Here is a 25,595-nt window from a genome sequence, read left to right on the forward strand (position 1 = left end):
GGGTCGGTCCGTGCTGTGCTCAGCCTGCCCCTTGCCCCCTCCACACCTCAGACAACAGGCAGCCAGCTCAGCCTTCCGTCAGGAGCTTCCTACACGGCTGGGCAGGCGGACTTGAACGCACCCCTCAGTCCTTGGTGTGTCCCACAGCTTACACCATCCCTGCCATCGCAGCACCGCAGGGCATCACTGGCAATGGTATCACACAGCGAAGACGCTGAGGGCTTCTGACAGCGGCGGCGCCAGCCCCGCGCCTGGGGCTCCTGTGGGTGAGCGGGACGGATGAGTGAGAGGCGGCGATGAAGATGTAAGCTGTGGGACACAACTGCGGGACGCGGGGCCGGGGACTCAGCCCCGCTGTCCCTGAGGGCGCTGAGGGTCAGGACGCGAGGCCGGGGGACTCAGCCCCGCTGTCCCTGAGGGCGCTGAGGGTCAGGACGCGAGGCCGGGGACTCAGCCCCGCTGTCCCTGAGGGCGCTGCAGGCGGCGCGCGCCGTTCCCGCCGGCGGGATGTGTCCGCCTGGGCCTCCCGGCCACAGGGCGGCGGTAGAGGGCGCCGGAGCCGGCGGGCACTGGGGAGTGGCGCTCTCGGTGGTCACTGAGGTCATCAAGGCGCGACGGCGGCAGGAGCTGTGTCCGGCTTTTTCCAGAGCGCTCCCGTCGGGATCGTTTTCAGAAAGACATGACCACACAGGTAATTAAAAACAGCGTTAGCTAGGCTAACTGCTGGCTTGAGGTATATATATATATATATGTATATATATCTATAGGGTGCTGATGTGTAATATTTATTATTTTTTCTTTTTAGTACGGTATTCTCTTCAAGCAAGAGCAAGGTGAGCAAACGCTAACGGGTATTGAGCAATGTCGGTGTTCTGGGATGATGTAAATTTGATAATGGCAGGTATCCGTGTGAGGAGACCTGATTATGTTTATATTAGGCATAAATCTGAGTAACTCAGAGGTAGCTGTGCTGCTTTTTCAGCAGTGACGTTGGTCACACAACACATTGCATGTTTTGGAGCAAAGAAAACAGTGACAAGGCTCTCGAAGCACTCAATAGAACCGAGGAGCAGGGGGGTCTATTGCCAGCATTGCAGTTAGCCATTTCAGCATTACCAAAACTGATTGTGGTCTTCTATCAAAAGAAAATATTTAATTCCTGTGCTTATATTCTCTTTTAGCTCACGATGATGCCATTTGGTCAGTTGCCTGGGGAAAAAATAAAAATGATGGTTCTGAAACAGTGATCTCTGGTTCTTTGGATGATCTGGTGAAGGTCTGGAAGTGGTAAGTGTTCCATGTTAACCTGTTTTAGGCCTTGGAAGTAGTCAGTGTGGAGCAGTCTTGAATTTCCACCATCTGCAGGGATGTTAGAAGTTGCCTCACGGGAGGGGTAGCCTGGCACACAGAGGTGCTTCTTTGAGCAAGCTTATCTCCAGTGGTGTGTGCTTTCTCTTGGAGTGGTGGCATTCTGGTGTGCTTTCATTTCCAAAGAATGAGAATCCTTTTGAAAATGCATGTCAGAGAATACTTGATGTATTTCTAAACCAAAGAATGAGAAATGCATCTTTTGATGACACAATGCCCTTGGAGATGTGTATTGTGAAAGCAGTAATGGGAATAGTGGAAAAGAAGAAAAGACATCTTCCTTTTTTATTGAAAAAGAAAAATCCTGATAATTCTTACGGAAGTGTGCTTTTGCAAAGAAGTTATTCTGTCTCTTAGGCAAAGCAGTGTGAAGGATGTGCATCACTTCAGTGACAGGTTAGCTTGGCTGTGGTGGCTGTGAAAATGTCAATCATGGCACTTTGTGCTGAGCTCACAGGTGAACATCAGCTCTGTGAGCACCCATAGACTGGTGTGTGATGGACGTTTTTTGGTGGGATGAAGTACCTGCTTTGCAGGAATATGGTAAATGATTGATTTGTCAGTTCTTTGAGTACAGAGAGTTTGTGTGTAGCCCTTCACATTTCAAGGGTGGACTTGGATTGCCTTGTGTTGATCAAGTGGAGGAATGTGGATTGTTTGTTTTGTGTGAGGTTGAGGATGGTTCAGTACCCCCAGCTGTTCCTAATGAGGCTTTTCTTTCTCTTGCACCAAAGGAATGATGAAAAGCTGGATCTGCAGTGGACTTTGGAGGGTCACCAGCTGGGGGTGGTGTCTGTGGACATCAGCCACACGGGCGCCATTGCAGCATCCAGCTCCCTGGACGCCCACATTCGCCTCTGGGATTTAGAGACTGGCAAACAGATCAAGTCCATAGATGCTGGTCCTGGTAAGATACCAGTGTTGAGCTGGCTCTGCATGAGAACAATGCTTACTCTTCCTGGCAAATACTGAACAGTGGGGGAGTGGGGTATATGAGGGGATTAAGGTGTTTGGGGGCTTTAATCTTTCTCTATTTGCAGAAATCATAGTGGTTGGGGATTAAGGTGTTTGGGGCGTTTAATCTTTCTCTATTTGCAGAAATCATAGTGGTTTTATGAACTCAAGACAAAGCAGCATCAGACAATTTTGCATTTATTTTTACACGCTACTTGTGCTTTCTCAGGTACACATAGATTGGCTTTTTGCTGTATGCATAAAGCAGAATGGAAACCAGCTTGCTCTTACACATGTATTGATAAAAGGATATTTGGAAGAAAGAATTCAGGTGCTTATTCAGATTGATTTACAAAGAAACTGAACATTCTTCATCACACTGCAATGAATTTGAGTCATGCATGTGATCCTTTTTTATCCAGCACATCCAATCCTGAGTGAGCAAGTTAAAACAGTTATCAATGTTAACAATGCTAATGTTTTCCAAGATGGAATTAGGCTCCAAGGGCCTAAGGTCTTATTCCAAATATTTCATGAGTACATTGGAAGTCACAAATTTAAGAACAGTCTTGCAGTGTTTTAAGCAATTAATATTAAGCGTATAGAAAAAAACCTGTGAATTACATCCTGCCAGATAAATACATTGCACTGCTATAAAAAACAGTGGGTTTTTACATTCAGTTGCGGGAATGTTATCTGTGTTATGTTTGTATATCTGCATTTCTCCTGCATCTTCTATGCTTTGCTATGTGTTGCTTTTTTCAGTAGTTTCAATCTTTTGGTACTAGGAGAAAAGTAAGAATTTAGGCTTAACTGATGCAGTCTTAAATTCTAAATTTATTGTTACAGGAGGGCCTCATAAGATCAAGGTCTTACTAGAAAATGTAATCTTTTACTAAGTGTAAGTAAATGGCTCAAGATATGCTCCATTAATTACATAGAAGGGGTAATGTGATAAGCTTGTACAGTCTTAGAGGGTTAAATGTCTGAACAGATGCATACAGAACTGACACTGTTGAATAAGAACTAGAAACAGGATCCAGCTAACTGGTTTTTTCTTTTTAATACAGTTGATGCTTGGTCCCTGGCTTTTTCACCTGATTCCCAGTACCTTGCAACAGGAAGTCATGTGGGGAAAGTAAATATTTTTGGTGTTGAAACTGGAAAGAAAGAATATTCTCTGGACACCAGAGGAAAGTTCATCCTTAGCATTGCATATGTAAGAAGCACAATTGATAATTTCTTATGAGAAATTGCTACTGCTGTAATGTTGTAAATAGGTATTTTTGTTTCCATCTATCAGTTTATCTCTACAATAATACTAAGTGACAGCTGTAGGTCCAAATACAAATTGTGTGACGTTTCCCCCATGCACATCTGGAAAATACATTTTAATCTTGCTTATAGTCTTCAGGATTTTTGGAGTCCAGGTATCTTGCATAGATCATTACTTGTGAAAAGTTGGCAAGGGAATGTCAGGGGTTACACAGCATAAATGCACACAGATGTTGAATCACACTTTTTGTGTTTTATTACAGAGTCCAGATGGAAAATACTTGGCCAGTGGAGCAATAGATGGCATTATCAATATTTTTGATATTGCAACTGGAAAACTTCTGCATACGCTAGAAGGTATGGTTTGGTTATTTGCAACACCCAAATTCTGGCCTCATTTCTGACAAAATCAAAGGATATAATGCAAGTCAGAATAAGCTACAACAGCCCTGGCATCAGTGAGTTGACATTTTTGTCCATTAGACAGTGTTTAGTTATTTAGTGTGCTCTAACCTAAACCACTTAAAATATTAGAGGCAAACCGTAAACTCAGGCTTGCATCATAAATGCCTTTTTTCAAAAGATCCAGTCAGTAATGCTTAACTAAATTCTTAAATAGTAGTTCCATGTATTGCAGAAAGTACAAGGGAATGAAGCTAAACCAAATGTGGGCTGCCATGCATATGGTTTTTCTTTTTCTTATGGTATCTGTTCTATAGCAATTTATTGCTGTTTTAAAAAATAACTGAACATTTTATGTTGTAGAACGCATGCATTTTCCTAACAGATACATGGGCTTTTAATGCTCTTGCAGTTTCTGCCCAATTGTAACCAAAACCCCAACAACTTAAATATGCAATCATACTATAAAATAGGACATAATTTCTAATAAAGATCCACAGCTGAAAAAAATACGATACTCTTTGTGTTGCAGACATGTCTTAACATTCAAAATTGAGAATTGCTGTCCGTTTCCATTTTCTGTTGTGGGAAGAAGCCTCTAGAGAGGAAGAGGCTTCAGAGGCTGCTCTCTTTGAGCAGGGAGTGCTGTTGTGGTATAGCTTGCCAAACACTGGCATTAGCCAGAGTAATAGCACGTCCTAATCTGTGTCCCTGTGCCTTGCAGGCCATGCGATGCCCATCCGCTCGCTGACGTTCTCCCCAGACTCCCAATTACTCGTCACCGCGTCCGATGACGGCTACATCAAAATCTACGACGTGTGAGTGGGGACTCTGCCAGCCATGCTGGCAGGAGAACACCTGTTTAGAGAGGCTGATACTGTTAAAAATAGATCAGACCCTCTGCTCTCTAGAATTCCTTTCAGCTTTTGGTGACTTTTTATATAATAAATCATAAAATACTACATCCTTAGATAGTTTTTTAAAGTGTATAGGTAGAAGACAGCTGCAACTTGAAAACAAATTACTTTCCTCATATTTGCCTGTAAGCAACAAGCTAATTGTTCTGTGTATCTTTCCTGTGAGCTTGTGTTCACCCTTCCTAAACATCTGTTCTGTACATAAGAAATTATATTTATGACCTATTTCTGTTGCATCTTGCAATACCTTGGAAGACCCTGGGGAGGAAAAGGCCCTGCTTCAATGGTCTTCCCTCCCCTAAACCTGCATTGTTTTGACTTTGGTGAAACTATTTTGTCCTTCAGTGTATCTTCTTAGTGACTTATTCTTATGTTAACTATTTGAAATGGAAAAAACATAATCTGCTGTAAGACCAGTTCAGGTTGGGTGAACAAATGTCCAGAAGTCACCTTCCATTGAATCATTCTTGATTGCACTAGCTAGAGTATACTCCTGTTGCTTTTTCCCTGGAATTCACAAAGCAAATGTTAACATGCATTCTTTCCACAGGCAACATGCAAACTTGGCTGGCACATTAAGTGGTCATGGATCCTGGGTTTTAAACGTAGCATTTTGTCCTGATGATACCCATTTTGTTTCCAGGTATTGAGGATTTTTAATTGTTTGTGATTACTGAAGAAAAAAAAATTATAAGGGAAGATGGATCATAAAAATTAAATGTGTACAAATTAATTGCAGTGGGATCTATAATGAAATAACATAAAATTTAAAGCTCAAGAGCCAATCTGTGATGTGATACCAGCTGTAGTGAGAGCATTCTACAGAGTAAGTCATCTCACTGCACTGTAGTTCCTGACAAGTGAAAAACACCTAAGAGAAGGGCAGTTTGATTCTAAATAGCTGAAAAATTGCTGTTGAATCAAGAAGTACAACCTAATCTAGTAGTACATTAATCTACTTGAACTTTAGTATTTATTCTTAAAACAGCTGAGGCAGTTGGGGGACCAAGTATATGTAACAGGAATTTCCTTATCCAAAGAACTTGCCCGAAAGAATTTTTTGGCCAAAATGTGGGTCTTCATTTTCACATTGCAGATGTTGGAACAGTAAATTTCTTTTAAAGGTAATGGAACCTGGCAGAAGATGCAGTCCTTTGCTACTTCATCCCTGTATTTGATGGGTGAAAGAAGGTTTCTTGTGTCTACCATATGAGACCTTTTAGTGTTTGCATTAAACTTTAGTTAATCTATTAATTTAAACATTGATCAGTATTATTTTTCTTCCAGTTCATCTGATAAAAGTGTAAAAGTTTGGGATGCTGGAACGAGAACCTGTGTCCATACCTTCTTTGACCACCAAGATCAGGTATGGCTGCTATTCCCTAAGTCACCATGTTCCCAGGAGAGCTTGTGTAGTTGTGCACATTTGTGTGTCACCTTGGCGCTGCAGCTCCAGCCTTGCAGTAATGCAGTAACTTTAGCTTGCTGTAATGACATTTTAGAAGTTGTTTGTGGTTATTTGGCACTTAATATTGAACTAGTATTCCCAAGTGTATATGCTGATCTCTTCCAAGTAATTAACATTTTTCAGGCTCAAATAAAGGCAAGCCTGAGTTGCCAAAATCTTACCAGACTCTGTTAGCTTTGTCTCTGGTCTTACTTATTTCTGTCACTTACACAGCATATGCATGTGTAAGGGTGGAAATACTTATCTAAAAGGATGGAATTACCTAAACAGATGCTTGAAAGCAGCCTTGAAACTTGGGACTTTTTCCTCCTCTACTGTCTGTAATACTGTGGTTTTTGTATTTATTGCTGAGTGCTAGCTACTTGTGAGGGAAGGAGTTAGGTTTCTACCTATTTACTCTTTGTCCAAACATCAGGTGATAAATAGAACAATATTATATTTTAATGGATCACTGAGTAAGAAACAAAGGCTATTCTTCTAGATTTTATTTGAACTCTTTCTTCTGTAGTACTGTTTTGCTGGTAACCTTCTTTTCAGTTACCTACGGGTATGAGGGTTTTAATACTGAAGTACCAAGTGGGATTTGATTTCCCCTGTTGTTTTAGCTGTTACCTATAATCTCATTAAGTCTGTGGCAAACAGAGATGTATCAGTTATTGGGAATGCTGGGTTTTGGTATTAATGCAAAATATTAATAATACAAGAATGCCCAAAACATACTGTTGTTAATATACCCATTCTGCATTTCACATTAATGTGCTGCGGGGTAGCCTTCACCCTTCCTGATGTCATTCTGATGGAGAAGGGTGTCACTTAAGAGCTTGTGTAACTGTTGTAAATCAGAGGACTGACCTGAATTTTTCTAAGTAAGCTTTGCACTGGTACGGAAATGGCTCTCTGAAAGAGCTCAAGGATAAACCAGATCATTCTTCAGTCTGTCATGATGTGTCAGTCTGCATGACAAATACCTCCTCTCTTGCTTTCCTGCACTGTAAAATACTATTTTCAGAAAGGGCTGCAGGATGGGTAAGAGTGAAAATGCTTGGGTTGATTTATGCAAATTGGGGCGAGTACTTTTCAGCCCTTACCAAGTATCTCTGGCTTGTATAATCCTGTCAGTGGGAGTGGGTGTAGGAAGTCGTCAAGCTCCTAGATGGCAGTGTCCTGCTCTGGTTCAGCAGCCTTAGCTGCTGTAAAAGCAGAAGCCATATTGCACCAGCTCTAATCAGGTGACCTTTAAAATACTCCTTCCTCTTCTCCTTGTAATAAATATGACTGCTACAAAGCTCCTTTTACTTTGTCCTCTCTTGGTAAGCTTGCGTATGTCTTATTTACAGGTTTGGGGAGTGAAATACAATGGAAGTGGGTCCAAAATTGTGTCCGTTGGTGATGACCAAGAAATTCATATTTATGACTGTCCAGTTTAAATGTCTTGATTCCAATGGTTCACTAAACTCTTGTGGCAGTTGCAAGGACTACTACTGCCCTATGTAATTTTTTAGTATGAAAAAAGCATTTCATACTGAGCTGCAAAAGCAGATATGTTTATATCTAATTTTGATTTTGTTTAGCATGAGAGAAAGCCTTACTTTTTTAAAATAAAAGCTACAGCTGCAAGTCCTTGTGTCTAATTCTTGGAAAAAAGTATTTTTTGAAATATGTAGTCAGGGGTTGAAGTAACTGCTCAGTTAATCGCCCCTGCCTTTAACCGTAAATAGAGCAGAGCTAGAAAGCACAGGCCAAAGCTCACAGCAGCTTATTTTAGCAGAAGGAAAGTGACTGAGGCTGTTATAAACGTGGGAAATGACAGCCTGGCCTTGTCTTGATGTGAGCCCAGTGAGTGCATGAGGAGCATGAGGAGTGAGTGCATAAGCTGAACACCTGTTTCAACAATTGTGTGGTACATGGAGATCATGCATCATGGTTTAATTTCACTAAAGGGGACCAGTTGTTTCTAAGCCTGACTTAATACAAACACTACAAGAAAATAGGTAAAAGTGAAAAAAGCTTTAATGGTATCTGTGTGGTATCACGTGTGTTTATAAAACAGCAGCAGCATAGCCAATGCATGTGATTTTGGTTTATTCATTTTAGTTAAGGCACAAGTATACAATGCCTAGCAGGAAGTAAAAACCCTTTCTAGGGACGGCTGAAATACAAAGCTTGAGCTTCTGAAAGGTCAAACTTTTATTTGGAAGTATTTGCCTGTTGGTAACACATTAGAGGACAGCTTGTAACCTTAAGTCACACTTACACAGAGAAGCAGCTGAAGGAATGCTACTGTAAATCCACAGAACACAGGAAGAGGGCTATGAGGCAGAGGGGGGCATGCACAAAATGCTTCTGAAATACAAAATGAAGACAGGTAGTAGTGGTGCAACTAACACAAAGTTGATATTGAGAATAATCTTGACTAGGTAAGATGAGTCTGAGCTTAGAAAAACTTATTTAAATAAAGAGGGTTCCAGAGTGGCTTACAAAGTACAAGAGAAGCATGAGTAAAGGTGAAGTACTATTTATTAGAAGTTATTCTGCTATGTTTTATTCTATGAAATTAATTTTCCAGTATGAAAGTATTTACATAAGACACTCCACTTAGCCTCTATCAATATTGCCAAAGTCTTATAGAAAGAGCATAGGTGAAATAAATTGAGAACCTTCACAGCAAGAAAAATGTATACCAACTCAGTTGGTTCTCAGCTGTATGACATTTGGTTTATATAGAAAGACTACAAGAACACAATATAAATTAGTTACAAAAAGGTGATACTGACAGCGCAGCAACTCAATTTGCTGAACACAAAAACCACAAGCAGTGGCTATTACAGCCATGCAGTTTTCATTGTGAAAATTTACATCTTAGATGACATCCACTCCCCCTTGCTTTAAGATGTCTGACATTGTACTCCTGTTCTTGGACCCTCATCATCTTCTTCATAGGCTTCTCCCACACTGTTACGGTAGGTTTGCTCATTTGGATCAAAATCTTCAAGGTCTACCTGATCCATCTCATCTGTAACCATAACATCTTCTCGTGAAGGAAGCAGAGCCTCCAGCAGAGACAGTTTCTCCCTTGGGAGCCAGTAGTGCTCTGGAAACTGGACCTACAATTTTACACATTTTTTAATGAATATTTATTCATGTGCAAACACAAGTATATTGGCTACAGAAAAGCATGCAGCTTACCAAAAATTGTATAATCAGGCTGCCTTTGTCCATTGGAGATTTGTAGACAGGCATCCCTTCATTGCAGATACACTTTAGGTCACCATGTTTTATCACTTCACCTATGGAGGCAAGAGCTGTAAGTAAGCTGATGTGATGTGACAGGCATTCAGCGCCCCACAAGGCACGGCTGTACACAAGGAGTGTTCCCATGGCACCTCAGGGAGATTGTAACCAATTCATAGAAAAGAGCTAAACCCAAGCTGTACAGAACTAAGGTCATTTAGACTATTTCCCCTGCTATAAGAGAAATCAGCTTTTCTTGGCACAGCCTTCAGGCTGAATGAACAGATAATTTAGTAGAATTTTAGATTCTTGCCTCCTAAATTTATTTTCCTGGCTATCCACCAGCTGGGGCTGAGGTTTATTAAGACATATTTGACAGCTTTAACTGTAACTCTGCATGTTTTAGAAAGAATAACAACAACAAAGAACCAATTAAATTAAGTGACTACCTCGTGAATCTGTTGTATCATAGTTAGATATGTTGTATCATAGTTAGATAATCTGTTGTATCTGTAGTTAGGAAAAAAACCCCCAAACAGAACAATCTCCCCCAAAAATGCCAGTCCAGGCAAGTAGTTGATACAGTCTACACAGTATTAGAATTCTTTAAGACCTACCTGGCCTAGTAGATATGACAAGAACTCTGTTGTCCAGCGTTTCAATTGTCTTTCTGAAACCACATAAAGCCTCCGAGAGTTGAATTCTCATTTTTGTGATTAAGTCATGCCCTCGTCTCTGAAAAACACTGTGATCCTTTTGATCAAGCACAATTATAACATCACCAGGCTCCAAATCAGGCTCCTGGTCACCTTCTCCATGAAATACTATCTTCTGACCATCTTTCATACCTGAAGAAAAGAAACCCATTTATTCTCTACAGAACTATAGACTTTTACTAGGGAACCAGTACAAATATACAGTTCTTACCTTTATCAACATGAACTTCTATGATCTTTTTCTCTCTTACAACCTTACAGCCATTGCAGTTGTCACATCTGTCCTTTGGATTTATTCTTTCACCTTGGCCTTTGCATTCTGGACACACAGTTTGGATTTGCTGCACCATGCCAGGTCCAATCTGCTGAACTATAACTTGCATCCCTCTTCCTTTACACACAGGACATTTTTCTACTGCCCCTCTCTTTCCGCCATAACCTATGACAAAAGAGTTAAGTTGGATCTCAGTCTCAAAAAATTACAGTAGTCAGGCTGGAAGTTCAGTAATGGAATTTAGTTGCCATCACAAAACATGCCCCACAAGCTGGATGTTTCTACAAACAAAATGTTTATACAGCTTGTTGTATTAGCCTCTGCCCCACCCCCCAGTAAATCCTGGTTTCCAAGGAACTGTCAGCATACCAGATTCAAGACATAAACATTCCATTAATACTTGGAAAAGAATCTGCTTACTAAATATTTAACAGAGTACTAAGATACAAGACTTTATTAAAATTTACCTCGAATAAGTAAATTCATTAGGGAATACTTAATAACTGTAAAATTAGTAACATAACACAAGCTAGACTTCCACCCACAGCAATTTAAAAAGTTTTACAGAATAGACATTTACATCCAAGTTCTGGGTGAAGATAGTTTTAATTTAGGTACCCCTAACAGTAACTCACAGTGAGTTTTAGTCTGCCATTAGAACAATCACTTTGTAACATTGTGGTCGAGAGACTTATTCTTGGACAAGTGTTAAGTAGAACTAAATAACCCTGGCAGACTTTCAGGAATCAGGCAAAGAAAAAGGAGAGAGAAAAGTAAGAAAGCCTTCAGACTTTTTTCTCAGCCCAGACAATCCACACAAACACACACAAAAAACTTGAAGAGGGGTTTGAAACCACTACTTGTTTTTTACCTTCACACTTTCCACAAATGACATTCTTTTGCAGTGCCAGTTTCCTTGTAATACCATTATATAGGTCTTCAAGAGATACACCTAACTGGTGCACAACATTTTTGCCTTAAAAAAAAAAACAAAAGGGAAATATTAGTACTTGTTCAGCTGTTGTGAAGACAAATGTTCATGCACAGTCTCAATGAAGAAATGCAGAGTTCATTCCAAACTTTGAACACAACTCAGCCCCCTTAAAAGAATATGCAGTTCCATCAGCTTCCACTAAGCTCCACCCATTTATGTCCAAACATAAAAGTTGAGCTGTAATTAGGCAAAGCATCATTAAAGCCACCCTGTCCCTGCTCCTACTCCTAATTTTATAAGCTTAACTGAAACAGCAAGATACAAGGACACTACCAGCTTCAGCTCTGTTGATTCAGAAGTTGCTATTATGCCTGCGTATGAATTTCCATGCCACTTCATATTATAATTTCAATGACTTTACAGCAAGTTACTATTTGCTCCTTTAACAGGCACTGGGCATGGAAAAGACAAAAATCATACTGTGCTTTGGCAGCACACTGCACTCAGTTTCACATTATTTCTCCCAAATATTTTCATGAGATTTAACATTATTGAAGTTTAAGTTGATGGTGTCCTTTGAAGCAAGTTGCCCAAAAGCGTATGAGCAAGTGAGGCACAGATTTGGAAAACAGGTAACTTAAACAGGTCTAATTCAACTGCTGACTTACTAACGTTTCCCCCTCCCCTACAGGCTACCCAGTCCCCCTTCAACAAAAAATAAACAGAACTTAGCAGAAAGATGGCTATGGCTAAGTCATGTTATCTACTTTATTAGAATCTTAATGCTAGAGTAACTAGAAAAATCATAGTTTACTTATTCTATTGTTGCAACAAGTAATATCCACACTATGTGCACTTAGCAGAACAGCAGTACCATAGCACAGGTGTTTTATGCTTAAGTGCATGGTTAGAGTTTCTAGAACTTGTTTAGAACTGTGTACCTCTTCTCTCTCTATTCATTCGGCCTCCACCACCAAAGAACATGTCAAAGATGTCCATGGGTGAAGAGAAGCTGCCGCCACTCAGGCCTCCTTCTTTAATAGCCTGCTCCCCACCCTGGTCATAGAGGTCCCTTTTCTTTGGGTCCGACAGAACTTCATATGCCTGGGATATAAGTTTAAACTAAAAAGAAAAAAGAAGCTCTGAACAACTATGACCAAGAGGAAAAGTAGCCCTCTCATATACAACTCCATCTGCAGATCGAGCCACTACAGCACCCTCTTGAAGTATTTGTCTGTTTCCAAAAGGAAACTCCCTAAACAAATGGGTAACCGACTATAACAGTACACTTTTGTCCAGGAAAACCACCCCTTTCCTCCCTCTCCCCCCTCCTCCCATGTTTTAAGTGGGCTTAATTCAGAGTCACATCCACCTTACAAGTATATGCCAACTGCATTTTGTTGATTGTGGTAGTTGCAACAACCATTATAACCTCTAACAAATCCATTTAGAAAGGAATATGGTACTATCCCTGAAGTCCCCAATTGCTCATGGCCACAGCAGTGCTAGTCAGCCTAGAGCTACACAGGGATCCTCCATGCCTGCTGAGCTGGTACATCCAGCTACAACAGAAATTTATGTGACCAGACACTGGTGTTGCTTACTCATCACAAACACAAGGACTTAGATACAAATCAAAACACATACTTTAAAAAAACAATTAAGGAATTTTCTTAAATAGCTATAAAGAATTTCCTATTACTAAGATTACCAACTCAATTTTTAAACATAATTTGCTATTGCTGGAATGACCACTTCCATTTTAAACTTAATTTACTCATGGCCATGTAAAGTGGTGTAAGCAAAAAAAGCAGGCCCAAAATAAAAGCAGGAAAGGTTACCTTTGACTAGGCTACTGTTTGTCTTGAGTTCTGTAAATTAGTATTCTAGAGACATAAATATGGGTCTTCTATTCCTATATTAAGGTATTTAGCAGACCAGCTTTTAGATAAACAATCCCATCATTCATGTTTTCCATAGTTCTCCAATTGCGGTGCTCGTTTATGATCCAAGCCAACACAGGGAGCAGAGCAGGTCTGTGCTGATAGCTTGTAAAATAGTTCTGTTGTAAGCAGTCCACCCATGTGCAGCCCAGTGATTCCCTAGGGATAGTTACCTCGGACATCTGCATTAGCATTTTTCTCTGAAGAAAACCCATCCAGTTCAGGAACACAAATCCCTCCAGCACAACAACGCTGGCAGCTGGATCGACTACCAGCCTTTTCAACATCTGACAGCACAATGGCCACTGGAGCACTAGAAATCCTTCCAGCTTTGCCTGTTTTAACCAGCACCTTTAAGGACGATTTTTCTACTGCAACTACAGGGAAACTGGTAAGCACTACATCCAAAAACAAGAAATGCCGCATCCCCTTTGCCACAGCTGGGCCGTCAGGCCTGCTGCCAGGCTCACAGGTCTGAATAGAGATCTGGAAGTAGGGGAGCCTTCACATACTGGCACTACGCCGCAGGAAGGGCAAAGCAGAATTTAAACTACAATTGCGTGCACGCCGGATATAACAACAGCCTATCTATGGGGGATCCGCGGTGCCCCTCGTGGGCGGCCCTGTGCCAGTTCCCGGTTCTCCCTGCAGGGCCGCCCATCCCGCGGCCCAGCAGCGCCTGCAGTGAGCCTGGCTCAGCCCCGGCCCGCCAGAAGGGCCAGACAGGGCCTGCGCCGCGCAGGGGCCGCAGGTGCCACTGGGTGCGCGGCCACCTCACGGAGGGTGGGCGGCCCAGGGGCCCCGGCCCAGCCCCGGCCCCCAGCCCCGCGTACCCGCTCGCCCTCGCTGGGGTTCTTGTCGGGGTGGTACTTCAGCGCCAGCTTGCGGTAGGCCCGCTTGATCTCTTCGGAGGAGGCATTGGGCTTCACCTGCAGGATGTCGTAGTACTCCGTCTCCTTCACCATGGTGGGTGCCTGTGAGAGAACGCACCGCGTTAGCGCCGCGTTATCCTTGGGTTACCCCCGCGTTACCCCGCCCGGCGCCCCGCCGGCCGCGCTCACCGCCGCGGTCCCTCCGGTGCTGCCACTGCCCGCTCACCGATCCCGGCAGCCCCGCCTCTTCCGCGGGCTTTATACGGGCCCCGGCCGAATCTTCTGGAATGACGCCGCGCGTGACGTCACGGGGCTGGAACGGTCTAGAACTGCGGCGCGTGACGTCACCGCCGGTGCGCGCGGGGGGAGGAGCCTCGGGCCGGGCCCGGGGCTTGCGCTTGGTGTTTAATTTGGGGTTTTACGGCCGAGTGTCTTGATTGTCTTTAAGCCCACAGTCCGTACAGCTGAGGTTCCCCAGGGGTCGTGCCTGGCATTCCCTGAGTACAGCTCGCACAAATCGGTACTCGGGCAGTGGAGTTGGCATTGAATGTGAGCTGAAAAATGGTTATCTATGCTAATGTGGTCAGGCAGGTCTATTCTTACCTCTTCTTTATTGCTTTTAGACTTATATGTAATACCATTTCTCAGTAGTTTATTATAGGGAAGCTTTAGATGTGCTTTCCATTAGGGTTAAAATGCGACTATTCTGTGGGGCTAAAAATACATCAAAACCACCCCATATTTTATACCTTTGTATTGTAGAAACAGTATTTTCAGCCTAATTTAGAAAGCTTCTACCTATGTCAGCTTTAGACTAATCTAAAATAACGTGGGCCTGGCTGGGCTGAGGGGTCCCTCCTGAGGGGTCCCTGCCGAGGTACCGGGGTTTAGCCTGAGGGGGCCCCCTCACTGGCGCCGGTTTCTCTCCCTGCTCTGTGAAATCAATTAATTCACCTGGCAAGCACCCTGGTACGACCTGCCCCACGCTGTGTGTTAGATCTTGTTCTGGTTAATTAATAGGTGGCTTTCTTGATGCCTTATTCCTCAGTATTTTGAGCCTTTTAAATCAATTGGGCTAATGCTGTGCCCCTGCTCTCCCTGTTTGGTATTTGCCCTTTCCTCAAGCCGGCCTGCCTGGAGCAGACTTGGAAGCTGGGCTAGTTTTCATCTTTCTCCAGGTAACCAAAGGTTCTCAATTAATTATTTACTGCTTAGGGGAAAGGAGATAACTGGTACTGGTGTGGACCTGACCAAAAGCATATTTTCATAGAAGATGGCAACTAATGCTGAAAAATCTTAAGTGAAAAATACAGAAAAGCTGCGTGAACTGTGAACAGATTTTGTTCAAACTTAAGTTGAGTAGAAATGCTTACAAGCTGCTTTTTAATTCCAGGAATCAGTTCCTTATCCCTAGAAATAGTTTTATGAAACCAGAGCATCTCCTGTGGTTATGATAACCCAAAGGTTCCAGTGTCCTATGCTGCCAACCACAGCCCAGGTAAGGAGTCGGGATGACTCTGAAGGAGAGGGCCCTATTGTGTTGTTTAACAGTGGGAAATGGGGAAAAAGGGGAAGGAAAAGCAGCAGTGTGGGATTTGAATGAAAAATTTTCGTTTTTTAGAGCTCTGTTATAATGAACTTCCTACTGTATTTCAGGTAAATACTATTAGAAGATTAAATTAATACAATCTGCTTATATTAAGCATGTAAACTTACTGAAGGAGGGGGAGCTAGGAAATCAATAGAAAATATCAATGAAAGGAACAGTTCAAAACCCCAAGAAAGAAATCAGTGTTGGTAACTATTACTTTCTCTAAGCATAATTATCAGCAGCTGAACATGTAAATCTGTGTTTTGCAATTGTGAAATTACATTGACAAGTAAATACAGAAACTATTTTCTAAAAATAACTATGGTAAGTTACTCTGTAAACTTGTAGGCCAAGAACTAAATATCCCCTTTTTAAGGCAAAAAAAGGTTTATTCTCATAATGGTCTTCACCTTAAAGATAGATGAGCTATAATCTGTAGTTCTGAACATAATATTTCCATTTAAGAAGAAGCAATAAATCTGCTTATAGCTTTGTAGCAGCTGAATGTTTCAACAGATGAGAAGCTTTTGAAGCACATAATGAATTTTAGAGTTCAATTTTTAGTATGTCATAAAAAGAGTATATAATTTCTGTGAGTAGAAATCCTCATGTAGGTGTGTGTAGATATTGGTAAATATATAATAAGAACTCACACTGGTGGGTGGTTTCTTACTGTTAACATTTGTTACTAGTAGTAACAGCCAAAAATTTGGTTGGTATGGATCTTTGCTTAAGAGGATTGAGCCTCCTGCTTCATTTACTTTTATTTTATTAGGGAGACCTATCAGGTTATATTGACTTTAATATGCAGTATTTGTTTTCTCCATCTTTGGTTCCAGTTGGTCCAATCAAAGTCCTTGTTTATTCAAAGAATTAGTGGGACAAGTAGTAAGGGTTGGTGCTTGGGATTAGAAAAACAGGAGAGATACCAGGCTGCGTATATGATTTGCATCATCATGCACATCTCCTACATCACTCTAGCCTGAGTGATGCACTCATTCTGATACCTGAGAGGAATACAGTCCTATAGGTGTCTGAAGCAAAACATTTCATATTTATCAATACTGTATTTATGGAACAGAGTTTGAATCCTCAGCAGCTGATTTTGTCATAATTAGTAATAAATGTCATACAGCCTTTACACATGCAGCCATATTTCTCAGCAACTACAGTGGTGGTTCCTGTACTCAACCAGCCTGGTGATCAAGGGTGTATATGCCCAACTCTGTTTCTTTTGGTGCACACCTTGCCTCCTTAAATCTGTGGTTGTTGCTAACCAGCAGTTGCTTACGCATTTTTGAGATGAACAGCTAATTTCTTCTAATGTTTTTTTCCTCTCTTCCCTCCTGCTACATGTAACATGAATCACCTTGTCACTTTTTACTTGCACAGTATCAAACTTGCGTGTGGGTGTCAACAGGAAAACAAGCAGAGAATTTCTGTTCTCTGCAAGGAGGCAGGACTGGACTGGGAATGGGGAGTAATTGGATCTGGTGCCCGTTTCATTTAACCACCAGAGGACTCTGGTTCTGAAACAGGCATTGCACTGTTAGCACAAAACAAGAGTTAAAACTGCTTCCCCCTGACCTTGGGACCATGCAGTATCTTTATATGCTACAAGAATTATGCATGTATCTTTTAATCCCGTTATATAAACCACTGTTAGAATCTCCTTGTTTGCATTTCTCTCTTTTATATTACTATTGCTCATTCTTGTTGAAAGCAGCATACTGGAGACACAGGTAAGAGTACAATCTGCTGAGCTGCAGCTGCATCTTCTTGCAGCACCCTTGATTTTTGTAAAGAAGTATCAAGAGTAACTTTTATTACAAACACTGGAAAAAAAAGTCAGGAATCTGCGGGATTGAAACTTGTGTTTCTTTTCAGTCACACTAAATTTGCATAAAGAGCTTCAGTAGTTCCTGTATAAGGTGAAGTTAGAATTACAGCAGACTTTCCTTGGTGCTGAGGTGGATTCTCTCAAGCATCCAGGCCTCAAAAGTTATCACAATTTCTACAAACCTCTTAGGAAAATACCTTTTAAATAATATTTTTAGGCTATGATTTTTAGTCTTTTTAAAAATATATGTTAAACAGTAAAGTATGACAGTTTAATTTAATGAACCTTTAATGGTCCTGGGCCCATAATTGATATACGAAAAAGATATTTCGTACAGAAACGAGCTCTTAGGAAAATCTTTTTGCTACAGATAGAAAGTAAAAGGTCTGTATCTGCAAGAAAATTTAAATGATGGCATTTGTTTTGAGCTGTTTTAGGGTAGTGTATAGTGAGTGAGTAGCAGTCACAGCTTTCTCTAACTTGAATTCCTTCAACAGAAATGAATTAGTATAAAAAGCATATGTGAATTTAAAAAGTTATTGCTTGTCTGGAGCTTTTAATTCTGGAATCTGCCCTCAGCATCATCTCCTTGGCCCAAGGTAGCATAAATTGGTTGATCCTTAAGGTATGTGTTGAGACTCACTTGTTTAGTAAGACTTAATGGAGGCTTTGCCACAGCAATGTTTGAAGATATGTTTGGATTTAGAATTTTGCATAAACCCGGAAGCCTACTCTCATTTAGTAGTATCTGTGGAGTTTAATTTTTTTTTTTTACTTTAGCGAAAATGTTTTAGACACCAAGTGAAGTCTTTTATGAGAAAGTGGGAAAAAGAGAGCTATATATAATCACAGTAAATGCAGTTAACAGAACATAGCAGGCAGAGGGCTGCAATTAGTAGCAAGTTGAAAAGTTGACAAGAACACTGATTTGAAATAATGAAAGAAAGATTAGAAGTAGTGCCATTTATGTAAAGACATGTAACAAAGCCTTTGAAATAGGAAACATAAAGGTTATTAGATGTTTGGCTGATGGTTGTTGTGGGGTAAGGCTTTTTTTGTTTTGGTTTAGACTCAGTGCTGAAAGATAGGGATAACAATAGGACTACCAGTTTAATGTCATGTTTGTACCAGAAAGTATTGTTTTACACTATTTGTTACCAGTTACGTAACTAAAAAAAGAAAAAAGGGAACCTATCATACAGTTGCTTAAACTAATTGGGATGAGTAGCAAGGAGCATCCAGAATTAGTACACTCATCCATTCATTTTAAGTAAATAGAAGTTTTGTGGTGAAACATTCACTTTCTTGCCTTACACATAAAAAGATGGGGGAGCGCAGCACAGCCCTGGGTTGTTTCATTTTGCCATAATGTTATTGTAAATTAAACCTGAAACATTCTGTCCCAAACATGCTCCACCCACGCCGAGGCTGGTCTGCCTTGTGGTTCTATTGGTTAATGACCGTAGTAACAACACGGCTTTGTTTTAACCTCTCTGATATTTCTGTTTGGGATCTTGTGACAGTGCAAATTTATAGTGACAGTGTCTTCAACTCTGAGGTATCAGTTGCAAATTTCTGAAAGATACCAGTCCTAATTGCAGAGCAAAGGATGTGAGTAGTATGTGAGCTTTATTTGGCTTTTCTGTTCCTTCATAGCTTTGTAAGCCTGTCAACACCCAGAAATCTTAACTTGTAGCTGCAAAAAGCAGCCCATCCCACCACAAAAATACAGTCTGAGTCTAGTACAGTGTTGTGCAACTTGCATGCAGGTAGATCTAGGCATAAAAGAAAAGGATCATAGCATCTTGTAAGGTGCAGAATGTAAAAATCATTTCAAGATGAAGGTCTTTTCTGCTGAACTCTATATAAGTTGCTGGCCTCGTTTAATAGGATTTATTTCTTGAAACTTGAAGACAACCTAGAAATGTACTAGAACTGCAAAGGCGGGTTCTGTGTAGAACTAGAACTACAAAGGCAAGGTCTGCATAGAACTATTACAGCTTGACATTCATGAGCCTACTGTTAAAGTGGCAAGACTGTAGCTGACAGTTGCAGGAAACACAGTTTATCACAATCATGTGAGTTTTCTGTTACAGTCATACAATAAAGAGTCCAAAAGCAACTCTTCTCCACCAACTCCCCCTGATAAATTCCCCTTGCTTCACAGCCTGGCTTCCCTGCAGCTGCCCTTGTTACTGGGGGAGCGATTTATCATTGGAGAATGCTTGATTGTGTCAAAAAATTTGCTAACCATCAGTAAGTTTAAAGAAAATTATAGGAAAAACAAAACAAAAACCCCTTCATAAACACAGTGTGTATAGAAGACACATATATTTGAGGTTTTCTGTTTATTTACTGTAAGTACAAGTCTTAGAGAGTGAGCAGCCATTTCCTTCTGTGAGACCAGCCTATTATCCAGCCACTAAACACCCAAGAAGCAACTCAAGCAAAGTAATTAGCAGTTCTCTAATTGGATTCTTTCATATAGCACCTAAAACACTTTAGATGACCTGAAGAAGAAAAATAAGAGTTTTCTTGCAGCAGAGTTTTCTTTATTCTATTACTGGAAAGTTGGTTGCAAGGAAGAGACCTTGTAGCTTTCTGCAAAGAATCTTTGGAACAAAGAGTTTGGAGAATTATCCCAAAATGAAGGAGCTAAATAAATCCTGACAAATATGGAGTTTTGCTGCATATGAGGACCTATTTTTACGATTGAAATATCCTCCATTATGTGTTCAGATATTTTCAAATCAAGTTTCTGGTGTTGAGAATAGATCCCTTAGAATCTCACTTCGAAGTTTTCTTTCATTTCAGATTGCATTGTCTACAATTACACATTTATCTATGGTGTAAGACACTCTGGAATAAAATCCACACTTTCTATAAAGTTAATATTTGCTGATCTTACATGCTCCTCCTGATCACTATGGCTGTCTTTGTACCAGTAAGCAAAACATTTTAGATGATGTTCTCTGGCTCTGAAGTCTATGACATGGCATGGCTTGCATCTGTCTTCCTCTTCCAGACAGGGTAGTCATTAATATCATCTCCAGTGACAGCCTCTGGCCTGGGTTGTCCCAGGGAAATGCCTGTTCATACAGATCAAAACCATGCCAGGGAAGGTGCTCACAGTGAGTGGCTTGAGCCATTCTCTGGATTGTTTACCAGTACAGAAGTAGCCTAAGTAGCTGAACTGGACTCTCTTACATCCTGGGAAGTAATTTGTTCAGTTGTGTGTAGAAACTTTCACATTACACCATAGGCCTGCTCTGATGAGGTGCAGGAAGTGCTGCTGTAGTTGTGGTGCTGGAGGAGGTGCTTGGCTGCTGCAGTACTGGGTTTTATAGGTATAATTGACTTGAAGGCATTTCCTAATGTAATTAATCTGTGTTTTCCTTAAGAAAATAGCTTCATTGAATGTTCTTTTTTGAAACCAGACTTAGTAAAGTTAGAATTGCTTCAACTTGTGTGAACAAGTTTGTTGAAATCTTGGCAAAAGAAAAGATTTGCATCTTAAAGCGTTGTAAACTCATTAAAATTCTTCTCATGGATAATTAAAGAAAAGTGAATTAAAAGGAAAGTTTAACAGTAAGCAGCTCACAAGCACTGCGACATTTCAAGCATGTTAAAATCAGAAAGAAATAGCTTTTGTAGCAGTAGTCTCCTCCTCTTGTATTACGTGTTGTTTTTTCTAACAAATAACAAGTTACTGTTGGTTTCTTTGGTTCTCCAAGTAGCTCATTTATGCCTGACCTGCACAGTTCTTTAGCATATTTGTGACCAGTTTTGGAGGGTTTGTCAGCATGCCTAACAGTGGAGAGACTCTCACAAAACAATTGCAGGATGAAAATGCAAGGAATGTTTCAGGAAGCTGTGAAAATGGGTAAAGTAGCTTGAGCATTTATTTTAACAAACTGATCTACCAGTTTTTCATAGCTTAAGTTTGTCTTGTACTACTGTGCAGATGCACAAGAATTTTGTCTGGTGTCTACTATCTAATGAAGAATAAGGTGTATCTTTTGAGGCTAGAATGAGAGAAAATTGTTGATGAAGATTCTAAATAGGTTTATTCTCCTATGCTAAATTCTGCTTTGACACTAAACCTAATAGCCATCATTGAGTCTGGACTATGTTGCTTGTATCCTATTGGCATAGAGGATATATCTGTATAGTGTTTATTTTATAGCACAGAGGCTATTTAGCCTCTTCTGGATTTGGGGGAGTAATCCTTAGATAATAATTGATCCTTATGATAGACCATCTTCTTCCTGTCAAAGGCAACAGAACTTTACCAGGTAACTCATTTCTTAGAGACAGAAGTGGGGAAGTGAATTTTAGAAGAGTGTATTTTAATGTTTATGTTACATTTTACATGTAAAATAATCCCACTGGCTGCTCTCTCCTTTGTGCCCCAGGCAGCACAAAAAGAAGGCATTATTTCTTCTACCTGTTGATCTGTCACTGGAATGCTATCTTCTGATAGAGAAATCTTCCCATCTCTAGAGTTTTTGGAAGTACTTAAGATTAGAACAAGACATCTCACAGGAAATATTTTAGCTTCTGATTGTTAGAAGTTTGTCAGTTTTGCTAAGTACTAATATACATTTCCAGGGACTGAACTATTGTATGATATTTAGTCTTCTGTTACATCTAACTTCACATTTGTTTAGGGAACAACTTGCATGTTAGTCTCTTGAAAGATTTGCTTGATCCCTTCAGGTAAAGGTTTGGTTGGGATAATTTCTGCCATAATGGTTTCTTCTGTTCTGGGCTTTGTAATCCTGGATAAGAATCATGAGGAGCAATCCAAAGACTTAAGGTTTTCAGAACAGGAAGAAGTTTAAGAAATCTTTGAAAACTTTTGAATATATTGTTGTTACTTCTGGAATCCTAATGTAGTTGGTAGTAGAATTGTCACTTTTTGGTTTAATCTGTCCAAAGATCATAAAACACATATTTGATTTATGGTCAATATAGGTATATGTACACTCTGACTCTTGAAAGTTAGGTTTTGCTAAGTTAGTAATAATGCCTCTCTTTTAGTCCATGTATGCTTCTATTTGTGACATGCTTAAGTAAAAAAAAAAAAAGTTCCTGTGTTTTCTTCATTAAAGAGAAAAGTTATAGGAGAATTTAAAAGTACAGTGGTTTGGGTCCACTGCAAACAGGAAGTTTAAGCTTAAACTTGCTGTATTAGAAAGATGTTTTTTCTGAATTTGTTTTTTTTCTGTATTTCTAATGAAAGAATATCAGACCCTAGAACTCTAAATACTTTTGATGCATTCAAAGTCCTTGGCATAAAACTTGTGTGTTTTGTTTGTGTTTTTTGAAGTAGCCAGTGCATGTTGTCCTGTTAAATGCTGTTGTTTACCTGGTAGTGATTTGAAGTTAGGTAACAAACTTTATCATACCTTTTTTAGTATGCTGGAAGTAGGATTCCAGGTGGAAAGGACTAGACAAAGAAAAAAAAATTGTATCAAATGGAAATAGGAAAAAAAGACCTTTTATAAGGCTGAAATTGAATCTGTGTGACCTAAAAAATGAGGAAGAGATGAAATAATGAGTTCTGTGTGACCTAACTTTGCTGCTTTCCCTGCAAATAGCCATACAGAGCCAGCTACTGGAATATTTCTGCTTCAGGTCTAGGTTTTTGCTGTGCAGGGGAGAACAGAGCCAGAAAATCTGTACCAAGGTCAGGGCAGGGTTGTAGTTTGCTCCCAACTGCTGAATAGAGCCTTTTTGGGGGGAGAATAAAAAAGGCTCGTTACATTGTTCAATTCTTCCCATTCAACCATGTAGTTCTCAGCTATCCATAAAACCGGTCTGCTCACCAAAATAAATGACCTGATTTTTGAGAATATTTATTCTTAACAAGAGAAAAAAAGACTTCAGATCTATTTTTTGCAAGTAAAGAGATAGGTTTTGCTACAAGGTGTATGCCAACTGTGTTATATGGTAAAATAGATCTTAGCTGTTAACTTTATCACTAGTAATTTGTTCTTTTTTATTTATTAAAGCATTTTTTTAGCTTTTAAATATATCTTTGTGAGAGAAGAAGTTGTATGAGTAATTTGACAAAGAGTGGTTTCTTGTGCACTGTGAAAAGCAAAGGAATTGTTGAATCAGCTGGGCCTTTTTGCAAGAGTAGGAACATATCTGGGCTGATCCGTGGCCCTGTTTTTAAGTCTCATGAGGGCATGGAAACCAATTAACAGCTAAATCTAACTCGTTCTTCAGGGACAAATGGGAACTTTTAAATAGAATCAATAAGGAATGTATTATAATATTGCCCTCATTTGAATAGAGGAGTAATTAGGAAATAAGATGACCAGTCATAGTAGACAGCAATGTCTAAAGGGCCATGGGGAACTCCTGTGACTCTACTCACTATAGGAAAAATATTGCATGACAGAAAATGTGGATTTATAGAACTAATGTGGTGCATCATTACTGTGTGTTTTTTTTCTATTATGTCATAAAAAATGAGAAAACATCTTCAGAATGTCTTAGGTAACAGTTGACAGCACCTCAGAGTCTGGAGATGCAGTATTTGCTTGGCTATTTCTGTGCCAGTCACACGTTTCTATTTAGCTGCTGAGCTATCAAAGTTGCAGTGCTATATTGACTTAAATCAGAGTGACTTTATTGTCTTTGTCTAGAATTCTAGGATATATTTGTGATTCTAAATTTATTGTCTTGTGCTCATTCCTACAATCTGTCCCCAGAGTTCTGTTTTAACATACTGGATTTGACTCTTGCAGGATACATGGGGATTTGGGAAAGGATTTCAAATGAATGGGATCCAGATGATGATATTTAGTTTCTAAAGTTTCTAGGCAAAATGCCAGAATCATTACAGTTTTCGAAGGTTACCTCTAGGTAATTTAAGCCATTGCTTTTTGCTGCCAGAAGAGTTGTCGGATGGATACTTAATGGTTTCATCTTGAATTCAAATGCCACAATGAGCTGTTGAAAATGTCTGACACCCAATGAAAAGTTTTTAAGAATGTGCAGATGTAGACCCAAAGCAGCTCTAATGGAGAGTAATGCTGTTGGAATGTATATAGCCTGGAGAACATGCAACAAAAGCTTGGAGGGGGGAATTTCTCAGTGTTGGAACAGAGATCAATATTTAGGATGCTTGTCACCAAGACTAAGACAGCAAAAGATGGACACTTGATTGGAAGAAGAATGTTTTATCATCCACTTTATAATGGATTCCATAAATAATCAAACCACCAAGATGGAGGAGTTTAGAGAAGGAATTAGTTAAGTTGTCCTCATGAGAAGCAAGTAGTGAAAAATAAAAACAAAATTTATGAAAAAGTTCTGTGTTGGAAAAATGCATATTTTCCACTTCAGTCTATTTTTTTGTGTATATTAAATAGGATTAATATTTAATAGTTAGGAAAGCCCGTTCAACAAAGAAGTGTTTGGGAAAAAAAATACTTGTGCATATGGGGATCTGCACACGTTGCTCCCTAAGATAAACACCTGTGACTTACAAAATATTTCTTTAGGCAAGGCAAGCAGAGAAAGGAGTTTAATTAAAAGGTGGGGACTGTGTTGTAAGAAGTATGAAGTAACATGCCTACTGCCACATGAATGCAGCCTGGTGGTGGGTGAGCTTGTAGGTGATATGCTCGGAGGAACAGCAAGTCAGAGGAAGGAGCTGCACTGCTTTGGATCATCACAGTGAGGGCAGAACACCAGTGAGCCTTCCTGAGAGCCACTGAGTCTGGAAGCAGTGCCATGAGAGCACTCCCAGGAGCAGCTAAATGGGATTGCTTTTTGGAAAAACCATGTAAGT

General features: G+C 40.2%; 3 protein-coding genes across 8 annotated transcripts in view; 2 read left to right on the forward strand and 1 right to left on the reverse strand.

Annotated features, from left to right (window-relative positions):
• Window positions 1-583: 583 nt before the first annotated feature.
• WDR61 (WD repeat domain 61) lies at window positions 584-9,489 on the forward strand. The gene is made up of 10 exons (XM_042021838.1): window positions 584-691; window positions 806-833; window positions 1,182-1,287; window positions 2,103-2,275; window positions 3,393-3,541; window positions 3,861-3,954; window positions 4,724-4,817; window positions 5,467-5,559; window positions 6,204-6,282; window positions 7,722-9,489. The coding sequence occupies exons 1-10, from the start codon at window positions 680-682 to the stop codon at window positions 7,809-7,811; spliced, it is 918 nt and encodes a 305-aa protein (XP_041877772.1). The 5' UTR covers window positions 584-679; the 3' UTR covers window positions 7,812-9,489.
• On the reverse strand, window positions 8,884-14,638 carry DNAJA4 (DnaJ heat shock protein family (Hsp40) member A4). Of its 3 annotated transcripts, XM_042021833.1 has the most exons (8): window positions 14,544-14,638; window positions 14,316-14,456; window positions 12,481-12,661; window positions 11,477-11,581; window positions 10,543-10,770; window positions 10,233-10,463; window positions 9,571-9,671; window positions 8,884-9,488 (listed from the first exon to the last, which is right to left on the reverse strand). In XM_042021833.1, exons 2-8 carry the CDS (start codon window positions 14,445-14,447, stop codon window positions 9,270-9,272), a joined length of 1,197 nt encoding a protein of 398 aa, XP_041877767.1. In that variant the 5' UTR covers window positions 14,448-14,456; window positions 14,544-14,638; the 3' UTR covers window positions 8,884-9,269. The 3 variants fall into 3 exon arrangements, with proteins under 3 accessions (XP_041877767.1, XP_041877768.1, XP_041877769.1); XM_042021834.1 differs by lacking the exons at window positions 14,316-14,456; window positions 14,544-14,638 and adding an exon at window positions 13,656-14,231; XM_042021835.1 differs by lacking the exons at window positions 12,481-12,661; window positions 14,544-14,638.
• Window positions 14,639-14,741: 103 nt separating this feature from the next.
• The window catches only part of ACSBG1 (acyl-CoA synthetase bubblegum family member 1), a 40,074-nt gene continuing 29,220 nt past the window's right edge, over window positions 14,742-25,595 (forward strand). For 2 of the 4 annotated variants that reach the window (XM_042021829.1, XM_042021830.1), the window contains exon 1: window positions 21,502-21,668. In XM_042021829.1, coding sequence (XP_041877763.1) covers window positions 21,589-21,668 — 80 coding nt within the window. In that variant the 5' untranslated portion in view covers window positions 21,502-21,588. Of the gene's footprint in view, window positions 14,904-15,747; window positions 15,853-21,500; window positions 21,669-25,595 lie in introns of those variants that run through there. The other 2 variants (XM_042021832.1, XM_042021831.1) reach the window with 2 other exon arrangements.

Source organism: Corvus kubaryi, unplaced genomic scaffold (genome assembly GCF_017639235.1).
Source record: "Corvus kubaryi isolate FWS band 111438036 unplaced genomic scaffold, C.kubaryi_AGA036_p1.0 37172, whole genome shotgun sequence".
NCBI lineage: Eukaryota > Metazoa > Chordata > Aves > Passeriformes > Corvidae > Corvus > Corvus kubaryi.

What these genes read in the sequence shown, in the direction of transcription:
- WDR61 (XM_042021838.1), top strand. An exon ending in TCTCTTCAAGCAAGAGCAAG is followed by an intron (nt 834 to 1,181) that starts GTGAGCAAACGC and finishes ATTCTCTTTTAG; the next exon opens with CTCACGATGATGCCATTTGG. An exon ending in ACTTCTGCATACGCTAGAAG is followed by an intron (nt 3,955 to 4,723) that starts GTATGGTTTGGT and finishes TGTGCCTTGCAG; the next exon opens with GCCATGCGATGCCCATCCGC.
- DNAJA4 (XM_042021833.1), bottom strand. Translation starts at nt 14,447, where the DNA reads ATGGTGAAGGAGACGGAGTACTACGACATCCTGCAGGTGAAGCCCAAT. An exon ending in AGAAGTTCATGTTGATAAAG is followed by an intron (nt 10,464 to 10,542) that starts GTAAGAACTGTA and finishes TCTTTTCTTCAG; the next exon opens with GTATGAAAGATGGTCAGAAG. An exon ending in TGTCATATCTACTAGGCCAG is followed by an intron (nt 9,672 to 10,232) that starts GTAGGTCTTAAA and finishes TTGCCTCCATAG; the next exon opens with GTGAAGTGATAAAACATGGT.